This window comes from Panthera leo, chromosome D1 (assembly GCF_018350215.1).
Source record: "Panthera leo isolate Ple1 chromosome D1, P.leo_Ple1_pat1.1, whole genome shotgun sequence".
Lineage (NCBI taxonomy): Eukaryota > Metazoa > Chordata > Mammalia > Carnivora > Felidae > Panthera > Panthera leo.
Window position 1 is genome coordinate 12,280,827 of NC_056688.1, and position 17,572 is coordinate 12,298,398.

General features: G+C 41.1%; 1 protein-coding gene across 2 annotated transcripts in view; it reads left to right on the forward strand.

Moving 5' to 3' along the window:
- The window catches only part of LOC122199678 (nicotinamide N-methyltransferase), a 36,323-nt gene extending 19,535 nt beyond the window's left edge, over window positions 1-16,788 (forward strand). For both annotated transcript variants that reach the window (XM_042904942.1, XM_042904941.1), the window contains 2 exons: window positions 315-522; window positions 16,319-16,788. In XM_042904942.1, coding sequence (XP_042760876.1) covers window positions 315-522; window positions 16,319-16,751 — 641 coding nt within the window. In that variant the 3' untranslated portion in view covers window positions 16,752-16,788. The remainder of the gene's footprint in view (window positions 1-314; window positions 523-16,318) is intronic.
- Window positions 16,789-17,572: the final 784 nt, after the last annotated feature.

Consider the following 17,572-nt stretch of genomic DNA (forward strand, 5'->3'; position numbering starts at 1 on the left):
CCCCAAGTATTTCTTAATAGTTTTTATATTCTCTGTGTAGCATTCTATCTGGATTAAAGGTCTGTACATCAGATGTCAATCTTTTCTTCTCCTACACCTAAAAATATTCCAGCAACATGCTTCCAGCTTGGATTGGATAATGGAAAATGCAATCATGTAAAAAAAAAAAAAACCTTTGAGGGAAGAGGAGTGAGTAGAGAGATGGTCTGTCTTTGCGACTTTCTAGCACAGTCCCAGTGAAAACAGTGCATACCAGCTCTGTCCACTGTCATATGAGGCCTCATCCCCTTTCCTTGTTCCCTTCTCTAAACCAGATGGTGTGAAGGGGGACCTCCTGATCGACATTGGCTCTGGCCCTACCATCTACCAGCTCCTCTCTGCTTGTGAATCCTTCAAGGAGATCATTGTCACCGACTACACTGAGCAGAACCTGCAGGAGCTGCAGAAATGGCTAAAGAAGGAACCAGGGGCCTTTGACTGGTCCCCAGTGGTAACCTACGTGTGCGAGCTCGAAGGGAACAGGTAGAGAAACCAGGGTCTGCTTCCGGGCTTTCTGACGGTCCTTGAGTGACAGTTCAGTTTTCTGAACCAAGAATTATCTTTAGAGCCCAAGTTAAAAAGCAAAGGGAACAGGGAGAGGCCAAAGAGAAATCCGGATGGAGAAGAAGAGGTAGAGAGAGAGAACGAGATAGAGGGACGTGTACATGTGCACGCGTGCCCACCAGAACAGCAGAAGGCACAGACGAGAATTGAAGAAATGGCCACTGAGCCAAGAGGAGACAAAATCTTCCCAGACCAGTGTGGGGGCACAGCATGCAGGTCAGATACCATGAGACAATGACATTTATCCAAGTTCAACAAAGAGGGGAAACTGTCTCCTCAACCAGCAGCTTTTGGGTGTTCCCCAGTGCCATCCTGCTGCTAACTACTCAAGTGCTTAGGGATCTGCTGTGAGGGTGGCTAATGCTGACACCACCAGAGACAACTAAAAGCTGCCCAGGTTTTTAAACTGGGATTAGCAGCATAAAGGAAGTATCTGAAAAGAATGTGTTCCTCTCCATCCACAAAAATCAGAGCTTTACCTACTCACGACTAATGATCAACCTCTTAGCCGACTCTGTCTACAAGTCAGTTTATGTGGACAAGTCTTATTTAAATGATTAATTTCTCTCCACATGAGAAATTGCAATGGCTTACTAGCCAGAAGGGTGAGGTCTGCATTTCATTTTGTCTTTCCCTTGTCCTGATGTACCTCCGTCCTCTGGCAATGGTCCTGCAGTGGCTCAGCCCAGTTCCGCTGTCCCGCCCACCTGACTGTTTGCTGTTATAAGCATGTTGCTGAAGCCCCACAGGCTTCTTCGCAAACTGTCTAAAAAGACCACTTCAGTATTCCTCCCAGGATCCTACTAGACCTGTCCACTACTTCTTATAGGCTCAGTTATCTTTACATTTCTTTTTTTCCCCCCTGCTCTTACTGTATGTTTTTTTGTGCATTTCCCCCTGTCTTTCCACACCTTCTTCCCCATGATTTAATTTTTACATAACTCCCTTCCTTCCCCAATCCACTTCTTCCTGTATTTGCACCCCCACCCTTGCTCATGGACTGCACACTTTGTGTGTTGCACAGCACATCATCCTCTGTCCTTCCTGTTCTTGGCTTTTCATTCACAATGGAAAAGCACACGTATTTTTAATTAACATATCCCATTCTTTGGTCAGGAAAGGGCTCTGATTTCCCAGCAAGACAATCTCCCTCAAGAAACAGGTGCTAACACTTTTTGGTTCTTGGTTAAAGGAACTAGTGTTTGTTCATTCAGTGAACCCATATTGGGCATGTAGGATGTGCCACACAGTTCTAGCTACTCGGATAGACTGGTGGGCAACATGGAGGAAGTCCTGTGTCTCCTAGACCTTATATCAGAGGAGGCAGGCACGTGTCAGATCACTTAGGGCTTTGAGGGCAGGCTAAAGATCCTGTACTTCAAGTGTGATGAGAAGGCATTAGAGGTGTAACCCGGAAAGTGATGTGACCCCATTTACATTTACAAAGATCTCTGGCTATTGTGTGGAGAATGGCTGTGTTTAGAGGAGAATGAGAGATGCAGAAAGGAGACACTTTAATCCAGGTAAGAGATGATGATGACTTGGACTAATGGATTGGTTGGTGATGGAGAGAGGAAGATGATTTTAAGATGAATTTTTGAGACAGAATGGATAAGAGTTGGTAATGATTGGTCATGGGGAATGATGAGAGGTAAGTATCAGGTATGACTCCGATGTTTCTGAACTTGAGAAACAGGAGTGAAGTAATATTCTGGAATTCCAGGGATAAATTTAAAATCATGTGGTCTTAACATGTCCCCAGGGGTATGCCTACCTCCATACTCTTCCTCTGGAGTTATGGTCAACTCATGTTTCTATATGTGTTCTTAAATTTTCTTCCTCTTCACTCTACCAAATTTATTTATTCCTGAATCAGGTTCTCTTCTGAAACTAACTCTATAGTCTGCTTCTACTTCTTTAATCCTTTCATTTTTTTAATGCTGTGCTGAATTCAAGCTTAGTTGGAATATTCTATACTTTGTTTTCTTACATATTGTTACTACACTAACTGATAGTGTGGATTGTCGGATATAAGTTATCCAGGTGATTCACTGATTATACAATTCCTTAGACTATAGTGATATAAACGAACTGGGAGTTTTCTTTTGTGTTTCCCAGTTAATGTTTTTGTTGCATGTAGAGTCACTAAACTTCCACTGGGTCTTTTATCCTTTTTACCAGGGAAAGTAAGTATTGAAATCAGAGGGTATAAATCCTCTAACTCTGTTATTTTTCAAAATTATTTTGGCAATTTTTGTATATATTTGTATAATATATATATTTAATTGAAGTATAATTAACATACAGTCTTATGTTAATTTCAGGTGCACAATATAGTGATTCAGTTACTTGGTGCTCATCATGATAAGTGTACTCTTAATCCCCGTCACCTTTTTCCCCTACCCCTCTCCCGCCACTGTCCTGACAACCACTAGTTTGTTCTCTGTATTTAAGAGTTTATTTCTTTTATTTGTCTTCTTTTTTCTTTGTTTTGTTTCTTAAATTCCACATATGGTGGAATTTTAAAAATATGGAATTCTTATGGTATTTGTCTTTCTCTGTCTGACTTATTTCACCTAGCATTATGCCTTCTGGGTCCATCCATGTTGTTGGAAATGGCAAGGTGATCTCATTTTTTATGGCTGAGTGATATTCTATTGGATACACACACACACACAAACACACACACACACACACACACACACACACACACAAACCCCACATATCATTACCTGTTCATCTATGGATGGATACTTGGTTGCTTCTATTTCTTGGCTATTGTAAATAATGCTGCAATAAACATGGGGATGTGTACATCTTTTCAAATTAGTGTTTTTGTTTTCTTTGGATAAATACTCAGTAGTAGAATTAATGGATCCTATGGTGATTCTATTTTTAATTTTTTAGAGGTACCTCCATACTGTTTTCCACAGTGGCTGCACCAACAATGCATGAGGGTTCCTTTTCTCCACATTCTCACCAACGCTTGTTATTTCTTATATTTTTTATTTTAGCTGTTCTGACAGGTGTGAGGTGATATCTCGTTGTGGTTTTGATTTGCATTTCCCTGATGATGAGTGATGTTGAGCATCTTTTCATGTGTCTGTTGGCCATTTGTATATCTGCTTAGGAAAAATATCTATTCAGGTCCTCTGCCCATTTTAACTGGATTATTTGTTTCTTTGGTGTCAGGTTGTATAAGTTCTTTATACATTTTGGATATTAACCCCTTAATAGATATATCATTTGCAAATAACTTCTCCCATTCAGTAGTCTGCCTTGTTGTCTGGTTGAGGATTTCCTTCACTGTGCAAAAGCATTTTTAGTGCCATTACATTTTGATATAAATTTTAGAATAAACTTGTCAATCTCTTCCAAAAAGGCTGCTGAGATTTTGATTGTGATCTTTGAACTTACATATCACTTTAGGAGAATGGACATAAGGAATCTGCAGTCCATAAACATGGTTTATCACTTTATTTATTTATTTATTTAAAAAACATTTTTAACATCTATTTTTGAGAGACAGAGTGAGACAGAGCACGAGTGGGGGAGGGGCGGCAATGGGGGGAACACAGAATCTGAAGCAGGCTCCAGGCTCTGTAGGCTCTGAGCTGTCAGCACAGAGCCTGACACGGGGCTCAAACTCACAGACCGCAAGATCATGACTTGAGCCGAAGTCGGCTGCCCAACCGAATGAGCCACACAGGCGCCCCTATTTATTGGGACTTCTTTAGTTTCAGTAATGTTTCGTAGTTCTCATATTCTATATATGTTTTGTTAAAAATTTCCTGTGTTTTGGGCACCTGTATGGCTCAGTCATTTGAGTGCCCAACTCTTAATTTCAGCTCAGGTCAAGATGTCATTGTCCCTGGGTTCCAGCCCCACATTGGGCTCTGTGTTGACAGCGTGGAGCCCTCTTGGTTCTCTCTCTCTATACCTCCCCAGCTTGCATGCACATGCTTTCTCCTCTCTCTCTTTCAAAATAAATAACTAAGCATTAAAAAAATCTTGTTTTATGTTTTTTTAATGTTATTGTTAATTTGCTAGTATATACTTTGCTTAATTGAACACTATTGTGTCTTAAATACTTGCACTAAAAAGTGCACTGCAAGGCCAGAGAATTTTACAATCTTTTTTTCTTTACAATACATTCTGTAGTATGTTTGCCCTCTTTATGAAGCGAATTATCAATTCACTGATTAATGTCCACTTACGCATTTCTGTAGATGCAAAAATTACGATTTTGTGATTACAGTAATAAAATGATATTCCTTGTGAAAAAATATAAAATATAAAAATTTCCTAGTATATGGAAGTACAATTGCATTTTATATACTGACCTTGTGTCCTGCAGTCCTGCTGACTTCATTAATTAAGTTTAGTCTTTTCTATGTATACTCTTATATCATCTGCAAATAAAAATAGTTTTACTTCTTTTCCAGCTCTATGCCTTTTATTTATTTTTCTGGTCTACTACACTGGCTAGGACTTCCAAAACAATATTGAATAGAAAGGTTGGAAGTCGACCTATGTACCTTTTTGCATATCATAAGGAAAAATGTCCAATTTTAGTGTCCACATTAAGTATAATATTAGTTAGATTTTTCAGATATTCTTTATCTGACTAAATTTCTTTACATTTTAATTTCTTGGGAGTTTTAACTCAAATGTTGAACTTTGTCAATTTTTTTCGGAATTCATTGAGATGGCCATATGACTTTTCTTCTTTATTCCGAAAATGTGAATTATACTGGAAGATTTTTGACTGTTTAAATCTAACTGGAATACACCCATTGGTCATGAGGTAGTATCTTTTTTAGGTATGACTGGATGTGATTTGCTAATATTTTGGTAGGGATTTTTGCATCTACAAATATGATCGATATTGAGCCGTAATATTCTTTTCTAGAAATATGCCCGGCAGATTTTGTTATCAGCATGATGCTGGATTCATATAAGTTGAGGATATTTTTTCCTCCTCTATTTTTGAAGGAGTTTGTGTATAATTAGTATTATTTCTTCCTTAAATGATTGATAGAATTCACTAGCAAAGCTACCTGTACCTGAAGGGTTGTCTCATGTGTATGATGTTTTTAAAATTAAGAATAATGTTTTTCACTGGCTATTTGGATTTTCCATTTCTTCTTTGTCTGTTTTGATAAATAGTATCTTTCAAGGAATTTATCCTATTCATCTTTGTTGTCAATTTTATCGTCATAAGTTTTTTAACAATATGTCTTTATTACTCTTAAAATTTTCTTGATGTTTATTTTTGAGAGAGAGAGAGAGAGAGATGTTTTTGAGACACACACACACACACACACACACACGCACACACATACACACACAGAGTGCAAGTGCGGGAGGGGCACAGAGAGAGGGAGACACAAAATGTGAAGCAGGCTCCAGGCTCTGAGCTATCAGCACAAAGCCCGACACAAGGCTTGAAGTCACCAACCAGTGAGATCATGACCTGAGACTAAATTGAGCTGTTAAACCAGCCAAGCGCCCGTCTTTACTACTCTTTTAATGTCTGTAGGATCTACCCTGATCTTCCTTCTTTCATTCTTGATATTGGCAATTTGTCTTTTAAAAAATATCTTGATCAATCTTGCTAGAGATTGATTGATGTTATTAATCTTTTCAAAGAACCAACTTTTGGTTTTGTTGATTTTTTTTTCTATTGTCCTTCCATTTTCAGTCGTGTTGATTTCTGCTCTTTTTTTCCCTTATTTTCTCTCTTCCATTTACTTTAGTTTTTATATACTCTTCTTTTTCCTGCTTCTTAAGATAGAAGCTTAGATCACTGATTTCACATATTTCTTTCTTCTAATGTAGCCATTTAAAGCTCTAAATTTCCTTCAGGATTGTTCTAGTTGCTGCTCGTGATTTGTGATATGTCATATTTTTATTATTATCCACTTTGGCGTATTTTCTGATTTCCTTTGTGATTTCTTCTTTGACGGTGAGTTATTTAGAGTTGTGTTGCTTAATTTCCAAAAATTTCAAGATTTTCTAGATATTGTTATTGGTTTCTACTTAAATTTTGTTGTAGTCAGAGATTTATTTTATGGTCAGCATGGGGTCTATTTTGGTGAATAATCTATGTGCTTTCTACACTAAAAAGAATGTATATCATCCTGTTGTAAGTTATAGTTTCATAAATATCAATGAGGCCAGGTAGATTGATAGCATTTTTCAGATTTTTCTACAGGATTTTTTGTTTATCAATTACTGAGAGAAAGGTATTAAAAATCTCAAACTATGATTGTGGGTTTATCTCTTGTTCCCCATCATTATGTTAATATTTGCTTCACATAGCTTGAAGTCTTGTACTCTATCTGCATATATTTTTAGGATTGTTATGTCTTCTTGATTTATTGATCATTTTGTCATTAAGAAATATCTCCCTTTACTGTCAGTAATATACTTTGTCTTGAAGTCTACTCTGATATTAATATGACCACATTAGCCTTCTTATGCTTGGTGTTTGCATGGAGTGTTAGCCTCTAAGAGGGTCCCCAGTAATCTTTACCTCAAATATTCATCTCTTCTTTAATTGCTTTCCCTTGGGTGTCCATCAGATTTAGTGACTAGATGCTTACAAGTATAGTCTAACAGAGTATTGGCACATCAATTCTGAAAGATTAGGTTACCAAAAGACCATGACTTCCTTATTGGGTGTTCCCTCTCACTTGCTTGTCTGGAGGGAGTTGGAAGCAAATTTTCCCCCAGTCAAACCTTCAGGTGAGACTGAAGACATAGCCAACACTCTGCCTCATGAGGTACCCAGCTAATTGGTACCGAGATATCCGACCCACAGAAACTGTGAGATAAATGTTTGTCTGTTTTAAATTGCTATGTTTTGGGGTAATTTATAATGCAGCAATAGATAACTAATAGACATGGTTTATCTTTTCCACCCTTTTGTTTTCAATCTGTCTGTGTTTTTATACTTAAAATGTTTTTCTTGCCAGTAGTATGTAGTAGGCCCTGCTTTTCAACCCAGTGTGATGATTTCTGTCCTTTAGCTGGATTCTTTATTTCACTCACATTTAAGGTAATTACTGGTATTGTATAGTTGAGTCTCAGTCAAACATCCTGGTATGTATTTTTTATTTGTCCCGTCTGTTTTGTTATTCATTTGTGCCTTTGTTCCTGCTTCTCCTTGGTGAATGGAATAATGTTTGGTATTCCAGTTAGTATAAATATGAACATTTTTAGTATTCCTTTTTATCTTCTGTTATTGGCTTTTTTTCTATTGACCTCTTTTGTGTTTTGTGTGAGTGTATGCGTGTGTGTGCATGTGTAATTTTTCCAGAAATTACAGTACATATATATTTTTTAATTCTTTAGAAAACTTTTTAATGTTTGTTTATTTTTGAGACAGAGAGACAGAGCACAAGCAGCGGAGGGGCAGAGAGAGAGGGAGACACAGAATCGGAAGCAGGCTCCAGTCTCTGAGCTGTCATCACAGAGTCCCACAGGGGGCTCGAACTCACTAACCAGTGAGATCATGACCTGAGCTGAAACTAGACGCTTAATCAACTGAGGCACCGAGGCGCCCCTATATTTTTAACATTTTACCTCATGAGCCATGTAAGACATTACCACAGTGTAATTCCTACATCCACTCTTGCCCCTGCACTAGTCCTAGATTTTACTTTATTTCTAGGATAATACTATGATATTTTGTTACTATTTTTGCTTTAAAAAGTCAGTAGTGCTTTTACTTATTTTATTTTATTTTACTTTTTATTGTGGTTAAAAAAACACATACCATAAAATTTAGCATCTGAACTATTTTTTAAATGTTTATTTATTATTTTTGACAGAGAGAGAGAGAGAGAGAGAGGGAGAGACAGAGAGATAACACAGGCTTGTGAGCAGAGGAGAGGTAGAGAGAGAGGGAGACAGAGGATCCAAAGTGGGCCCTGCACTGACAGCAGAGAGCCCTGTGTGGGGCTCAAACTCACGAACCACAAGATCATGACCTGAGCCAAAGTCGGATGCTTAGCTGACTAAGTCACCCAGGCACCCCCGAACTATTTTTAAGTAGACAATTCAGTAGTTTAAGTATATGCACACTAGTCAGTAGTATTTTAAACAAACGTATATAAAGTCTTTGATGTTTATCCACATATCTGTCTGCATAGTTTTCCTCATTTCTTTCTACAGATCTAGGCTTCTATCTGGCATCATTTCCCTTCACCTGAAGAACTTTTTTTTAGTATCTCTTAAAATGCAGGTCTTCTGGAAACAAATTCAGCTTGTTAAGGCCAGGTAAGAACCAGTAATTTTTTTTGTTCCTCATTATATGAGGAATTTAACATTTTTTGATACCCAAAGTCCTTCTGGCATCTATCTCCCCAGTGTTTGTTGTTAAAATTGGTGATTTTAAATCCAAATATAGTAATTTAAAGCATTATTTTATTTAAAAAAAATTTTTTTTAATGTTTATTTTTGAGAGAGAGAAAGCGAGAGAGAGCAATAGAGAGCAGGGGAGGGGCAGAGCGAGAGGGAGACACAGAATCCAAAGCAGGCTCCAGGCTCCGAGCTGTCAGCACAGAGCCCTATGTAGGGATTGAACCCATGAGCCATGAGATCATGACCTCAGCCAACGTCAGATGCTTAACCAACTGAGCCACCCAGGCGCCCCTAAAGTCTTATTTTCATATTTCCTTTCAAGGATCAATTTGGATATTTGCTATCAGTCTGTAATCGTATTTGCAGTTATATGAACATTTAGTTTTATTTTATGTTCATTTAATGTGATTTTTCTAGTTTTTAAGTTTTTAATTCTGAGGCATCTTTTAGTCTGTAGAATAGGTCTTCAAATAGTGTTTTCGAGAAGAACACATAAGTGACATTTTCTAAGTCTGTGTGTGTCGGGAATATATTTGTGTAGCCTTTATAAGTGAACAACAACGCAAAACTGTTTAATGTTGCTAAATATTTCCCTACTTTTTCCTGGCAAGAAGCTGAGAGAGACTACTTTCAAATGCCATTTTAATCCTAGAAACTCCTTACTTAGAATTTTATGCTAGCGATAGTCTTCAAACTAAAGATACATTCTTCAAAATAAATGTAATTTCCAACTTCTTTTTTTTTTTTTTCTATCGACTTTGTGATTCCACAGAATGAACTGGTACTAACTAGAAAAAAAAAAAACTAACCCATAACTCTGAGGATTCGGACAATATTTCCAAATTATTCAATAAATACGGAATTTCCCAGGATTTATAGAATTTCAGGGAAAGTTTATAAAAGAGTTTTCAGTCAGTCAGACAATACACCTTTCCGAAGTCCAAATCATATGTCAAGAAGGCTTTTAAAACTTTCTTCTCAATTTCCCTAGCTATCATAAGCCTTTCCATCTCATTCAGAAGTGAACCCTTAAAATCTAGCAGGATACTAAAAGCATTGCTTATCTCCTGCCAGAATCGTCAGCTCCTAACAATTGGCTCTTGAGAAAGTGTCCCTTCCCAGTCGCTGTTAGAGGAAGGAACTATATTTTTGGCAGGAAAATTCTGCATTCTTGCTCTTATCCTTGTGCCAGATCCTGTGGCTTCAACTATTTTGAGAATGATAGCGATCCCATTCAACGTATGTCTTTCTTGCATCTTCAAGTACCTCTATCAGCTCACAACCTATTTCCTTTGAGATTATTTCTTCTTTATCTGAAGCTATTTCTTGTGCTGAGTGCTGCCGAAGACAATTTGAGCTGTCTCCTGGTCCTCTGCCTTTGGAGTGTGACTCATACTTTTAGAATACCACTCCTTTTTATTTTTATTTTTTATTTATTTTTAATTTTTTTTTAATGTTTATTTATTTTTGAGACAGAGAGACAGAGCATGAACAGGGGAGGGGCAGAGAGAGAGGGAGACACAGAATCTGAAACAGGCTCCAGGCTCTGAGCTGTCGGCACAGAGCCCGACACGGGGCTCGAACTCACGGACCGTGAGATCATGACCTGAGCCAAAGTCGGACGCTCAACCGACTGAGCCACCCAGGCGCCCCAATACCACTCCTTTTTAAAACCTTCGGAAAAGTTGTAAGCCATCGGTACCAAATTCTGGCTTCGCATTATTTATTTATCAGGTCAGAGAGTCAAATGCTAAGGTAGAAATGACTACTCAAGCCTGTTTTACCTGAAAAGATCTTAAAAGACGGCACTGATTAACCTCTGGCCCCTACAGCTTGGAGCACATTGCCTGCCTTGTGGTCCTCAGGCTAAGCAGTTTCCATAGCGCCTGGGAGTCTAGTAGGAATGTAGGCTCTCAGGCCTGGCTCCCTCCCTACAGAACCAGAATCTGCATTTTAATAAGATCTGCAGGGGGCTGTACGCATTTTACAGTTTGAGAAATACTGGAGTCTGTATTTTCATGTCTTGTAAAAGATGGATGTTCCTTCTCAGAATTGGCATCTCCACGGTCATGGTGATCGTTTCAGCGATCCCTAGGAAAAGTTTCTCCCTTTTAAAAGCATCCCTTTCTCTTAGATGTTCTCCCTGCATTCTTCCCCTAGGAAAATGAACAGGGCAGACTGAGGAAATGTCACCTGGCCATTTCCTTCAAACTGTAAACATTTCTACTCATGTGTCTGAAAGTGCCCAAAATAGAGCTACAGTCTTCCCAGGTTTGCTCCGCTTCTGCATGCTTCCCGCCCTGGGTGTTGCTATCATATAATTAATTAAAGAAGCCAGGAGCCTGGAAGCCATTCTTGCCTTCTTCCTGTCAGTCATGGTCTATGATCAGCACCAAGTTCTGTCCATTTTGTTTTTTTCAGTAGGTCTCACGCCCAGTGCGGGGCCCAGCAAGGCTTGAACTCAGACCCTGAGATTAAGACCTGAGTTGAGATCAAGATTTGGACGCTCAACCGACTGAGCCACCCCAGTGCCCCAAATTCTGTCCATTTTACTTCTGAGTTTCTCTCAAACCAGTGTATGTTTTCCAATATTTTCTCTCCAGGCTATTTTCCTGGTCCAAGACCCCATCCTCTCCCTCCTAAGTGGCCTTCCACCTCCACTCTCGTCCCAAAGCGATCACCTTCAAATGTAGATCTGGTGGCACCATTTCGTAACTTCCCACAGCTTTTAGGGTAAAAAGCAAAGTTCTTAACCTGGTCCCCAAAACCTCGTCTCGTCTGGCACCTGCTAAACCCCGTTGCTTCACTTCCTACCACGCTGTGCTTTGTTTTCTGAGTCCAGCCTCATCAGCCTTCTCTCCGTATTTCCTCCCACCATCTGGCCTTTGCACATGCTGTTGCCCCTGGCTGGAACATCTCCCCTTTCCTACTCCCCTTGGCCTGGTGAACTCTTATTTATTTACCTCCTGCACCTCTGCTTACCTGACTCCATTTTGGAGGAGATCTCCTTGATACTCCAGACCAAGTCAAGCTCCCAACATTCTTCTGTCGGCCCTCTGCTTCCTAGTATTAATTTGTCATTTTTGTGGATAAGCATTGGATAAGTTCTTTCTCCCCACCGCCCCTCTGCCCCAGCCTGGGATCCCCATGAGGATAGGATCCATTTCTCATTTGTTCTATCTTGGGTCCCCATCGCCCGCCCCTTTCCTGTCACATCAAAGAGGTTATAAAAAACAAAAAAGTCAAACAAATGACTACATGTATTTTGTTTTCCAGCCTCTCCCTCCTGAAATGTCTGTCTTTCACCTGAGTCAGCGATTGCCTGTACCAGAGGCTTACCAATGATTATTCCTGGCTCACACAATTCTTATATTGATATCCAAGTGTGTGAAGCTTTTTATATCCTTTATACATTCTGCTGGTTCTCCCTCAGGAGGGCCTGCTGGAACCTCTGGGTATGGGGCTTGGGGGAGGCAGTGAGTGTCATCGAAAGATCTCATCCCGGGGCTTTGGTCCGCCACCTGCCTTGCAGAGATGGGGCAGGAGGAACCTCTGTAAACCTCGGGGTAATTTCTTGGAGTGCAGGAATACATTCTCACAAAGCGCTCTTCCCAGGAGTCCTACTCTTTATCCCCTCTCTCCCCAGCTTCTGTGGATCGCTTATTTACAGAAGAAACACCTGCCCTTTTTTGCATAGTGATTCATTTGAAAGGGTAGATCTTTGGAACTACAGAAATGGCCACACTGCTGTTATCTCCCTGTAGAACTGCCTAACACTTTTCTGGTGTGTGTTTATTCCTTACCCCTGGAGCTGGACGTGAAGCTGAGCGGTAATTGCCTGTGTCTCCAGGCGAGTCCATTTCCCTGGTGCCGAGAAGCCCTGAGATGTAATCTGTACACAGCTACCTTGGCAGCCAAGTTTACAGTGTTTGCTCGATGCCCAAAGACAAGCAGGTCTCCACAACAGTGGGTGTTTCCAGCCAACTTGCCTCTCAAATTGGCACATTCTCCATGAGCTTTCTAGACTTCACAGTGTATCTTCCAGTTTGGGAACAATTTCCATCGTAAATTGACTGGCAGGTACTCGTTCTGTGGTAACTTGTATCTTTCAAATAGCTTCATAGACAACAGGGCCCAGAGGTCCACCTGCTTCTGACATAATCACGTAAACACACATGCCCGTGGTGTTCCGAATATGAAGGATCATCTCTAAACACATTCAAACCTGCCACGTTGCCACTTCTTCAGCTTTTTGTATGCACCCAGGCTATCCATATGTGCAGATAGGTTGTTTGAATGTTTCTCTTCTAGATTCATTTTACCTAGTCAAATCTGTGTTTCACACAGACTTCCATAAGGTTGAATTGTTATCTTTTATTCTTAAAAAGTTCGGCCACACCATCCCCGTTCTATCAGGCTGAATGGCAGCTTTGTAATGGATTTCCCTGCTTTTAGAATGACTGACCTTCCCTGTTTGCCTGGACTGAGAAGGGTTCCCAGGACATGGGATCTTCAGTGGGAAAACAGGGAAAGTCCAGACCAACCGGGACAAACTGGTTACCCTACTACCATTTCTACCCTTGATAGGGGAGTAGGTAGACCCAACCAGAGGTAATTATTCCCTGTGTAGACCAGTTTATTGTCTGGCAGGACTTCCCTCAAACTAACACCTTGCTATGTTACTTCTCTCTCTCTCTCTCTCTCTCTCTCTCTCTTTAGCATAACAGCTTTTCTGAGATAAAACTGGCATAAGACCCACCCATCTAAAGTATGATAGTTCTTAGTATCTTCACGTAGTTGTGCAATCTTTACGCCAGTTTTAGAACATTTTCATATCTCCCCAAACCAACCCTGTACCTACTGGCAGTCATTCTCACGTCTTGGATCCTCTCAATTGCTGGAAACCACTGGTCCGCTTTTGGTCTCTAGAGCTTTGCCTTTTCTGGACATTTCATGTAAATGGAATCACACAATAGGTGGCCTTTTGTGTCTGGTTTCTTTCACTTAGTATAATGTTTTCAAGGTTCTTCCACGTTGTAGCATGAATCAGCACTTCATTCCTTTTTACGACTGAGCATTATTCTACTGCGTGGGTATACCACAATTAATCCCTTCGTAAGTTGATGGGCTTTTAGATTGTCTCCATCTTTTGGCTGTTACAAACAAAGTGATGCTGAAAAACCTTCACAAAATAATACTATATTGAGTTACTACTATCAGGGATTTTGTTTTCTGGTTTATTCTCCATTATTTTTTCAAATGTTTGCTGATAAATTTTAATTTTTTTAACGTTTATTTATTTTTGAGAGACAGAGAGAGACAGAGCATGAGCGGGGGAGGGGCAGAGAGAGAGGGAGACACAGAATCCAAAGCAGGCCCCAGGCTCTGAGCTGTCAGCACAAAGCCGATGCGGGGCTCGAACTCATGAGCCAGGAGATTATGATGTGAGCCAAAGTCAGATGCTTAGCCAACTGATCCACCCAGGTGCCCCGTATTTATTGATTAACTTTATGAGACGTGAATGAATGACAAATTGCAGTTTGAAAAATATTGGTGTAATTGACTTCATCTGACCCCAACTCCCATTTTCAGGCATTTATTTTACATTTGTTTTTTTAAAACCTCTGTGATGTGGCAGGAAAGAGGCAGGCAATGGGGATCCAAGATGGAAGGAATGAGAAACGGATCCTATCCTCTTGGGGATTCCAGTACAGGGCGGAAGGGGGTGGGGAGAAAGAATTAATCCAATGGTCATCCACAACACTATGTGTTCATCTTTTGAGGAACTTCTAGAACTTTCTCCAAAGTAGCTGGACCATTTTGCATTCTCACCAGCTGTGTGTGGAGGTTCCTGTTTCCCCACATCTTTGCCAGCACTTGTTATTTTCTGGGGTTTTTTTTAGTACAGCTATCTTAGTGGATGTGAAGTGCTATCTCATGGTTTGATGTGCATTTTTCTGACGGCCAAAATTGTTGAGAATTTTTTTCATAGGCTTATTGCTAAACTTAGGAAAATTATAACATATAGGATGTCTATAAATAGCTGAGTCTATGCATGGGGCTTAGGATTTTAACTAAATATTTAAATAGGAGGTCCACAACCAATTGATATTATCTCAGATCTTTCCATGTGGAGGTAAATCTTCAAGTTTTATTTGAACCACTGACTTCCTTGTGACCCGAAGGGGTCCCGAAGTACGTGCCTCTCTCACCTGCTCTGATGTTGGGCCTTCCTCTGTGGTCTCCGTCAAGAAGAGGCTGTCTTCTCCTGCAGCAAATGGACTGTGTGTTTCCCGAACGTAAGGCTAGATTTGCACCCCTGGGGCTCTGTTGATTAATTTCCTCAAAGCACTAGATACCCACTCATCGCTCCTATTATTTGGGCTCTGTGGCCTTCTGGGCACTTTAAACACTCATTCTTGCTTTTCTCTTACCCCTCTGATTTTCTGCTACTTTTTTTCTCCTTTTCTTTTTTCTCCAGTTTCTCCTGTGCACTCTACATGTTTATTTAATTTGGATCCTCTGTCCGCCTGTTCCTTCATGACTCCCCTAACAAATTCCGAAAGGATCCCAGACACTCTATTTCATCTCCAGCTCTCACCTTCTCTGCCTCTTTCGTGAACTAGTTTTCTCTCCGGAAACCCCACTGATTTTGCAGAAAAGGAAAGTATTCTGAGCAAAGCTACCAAGAAAATGAGCCCCTTCATAAAACACACTCTCTGCATTTTGTTTTGTGGCTGGAGAATGGCAACTAGAGGATCTTTTCTTTCTAGAGGGGCCCTGGCCACCGTTGTTTGGTGCTTATCAACAGTTTCTCTAAATGTCTGTGGATGACCCCATGCCCCAGCCTGATCAGCAGCTACGCAAAAATACCGTTTCCACATTTTAAAGCCATTATTACCTGATATGTATCGGTCGAATGACCACCATGTTGCAGTTTGGCAGAAGAGACCAGTGTAATAATGAATACACAAACAGATAAATAAGTAATAATAATAATAATAACAATAACAGTAATAAATGAGCCAGGCACTATCCTAAGCAGTGGAGGAAGAATAACTTCTTGGAGACAGTCCATGGTCGAAGCGGGCAGCTAGGTACTTCTGTTATCATTTCCATATTATTACTCACGTTATAAAGAGATTTAATCCAGCACAGGGTAACGTAGTCACATTAATGTGACTAAACATCCTTCATTTTTCTTCTTCCTCCATTTTTCCATCAGGGATGGCCCCAAGGATATAACATTTGGGACAATACTGCCATTTTCAGCCCTGATTGCAGAGATCCGGGGTTATCATGAGTATAGGGTAGCAAGTGGTATCTGTTGGTTTGTGTATTTCAGAATCAAGGAGCTGGAGAAGGAGGAGAAGTTGAGGCGTGTGGTCACACAGGTGCTCAAGTGCGACGTGACCCAGAGCCGGCCACTGGGCAGCGTCCCCCTGCCCCTAGCCGACTGCCTGCTCAGCACGCTGTGCCTGGATGCCGCCTGCCCAGACCTCCCTGCCTACTGCACAGCCCTCCGGAACCTCAGCAGCCTGCTAAAGCCGGGGGGCTTCCTGGTGGTGGTGGATGCCCTGAAGAGCAGCTACTACATGATCGGCGAGCAGAAGTTCTCCAGCCTCTGCCTGGGCCGGGAGGCAATAGAAGCTGCCGTGAGAGAGGCTGGCTTCTCAGTTGAGCAGTTTGAGGTGATCTCTCAAAGGTATTCTTCCACCATGTGCGACAACGAAGGGCTTTTCTCTCTGGTGGGGCGGAAGCTGAGCAAATCTGTATGACTCCTGTGATTGAAAATAAAGCAGTTAACTTCTTGGTTCTAACTGCCTGGTCACTATGCTGAGCTGAATCTGACGGCAGGGGCTCTCCAACTCATGTAGGATGGGATGGGCACGGTCAGTCAGTGAAGGAACAACTGGTTGACCACCTACTCCGTGCTTCCTTTGTGTGTCCGAAGATGAGCAACCAGCACACCCAGTCTTCACTGCCCATGATTAGAAAAGAAGACCTCATTTTCCTTAAGCATCCTAGTCATGGCGGCCCACACTCACACACGCCAACAGAGCAGTGTCTGCGGTGATTGGCTTTCTTTCCTAGGGCTCCACTGCTTCCTTCTCTCTCAGGAACATGCTTCTCCTGTTCCTCGACAGCCACCTTCTCTGGGGACCCCATCCTCTGCTGGGGTCCACTGGTGCCACCACCGCCTCTGGGGTCAGAAAACAGCCATCCCTTTTGCTCCTGGATCCCCCATATAAGGCAGGCCCTTCTCATGCTTCCTTTAAGACACTAGGCCAAGGCTGTGACTTCTACCTGAAGGCAAGTTTAGGAGTTAGCAAGAGAGATAACAGGTACTGTCTTATAGCTGCTATAAGAAACAGGTATCTTCAGAGCTCACATCCTTACAGGGTTCTGGAAGGTAGCCTGTTGGCATAACTCTTGGGCAAGCACCTACTTGGAGTTAGGCTTACCTGCCTATGGTGTATCTACCTCCTTTGGTTCCTAGGCCCCATCCCTTCACCCCGGTGCTCTAAAACAGAGGTAGACAAACTGTGGCCCATGAGCCAAACCCAGCCTGCTGCCTGTCTTGTGAGGTTTTATTGGA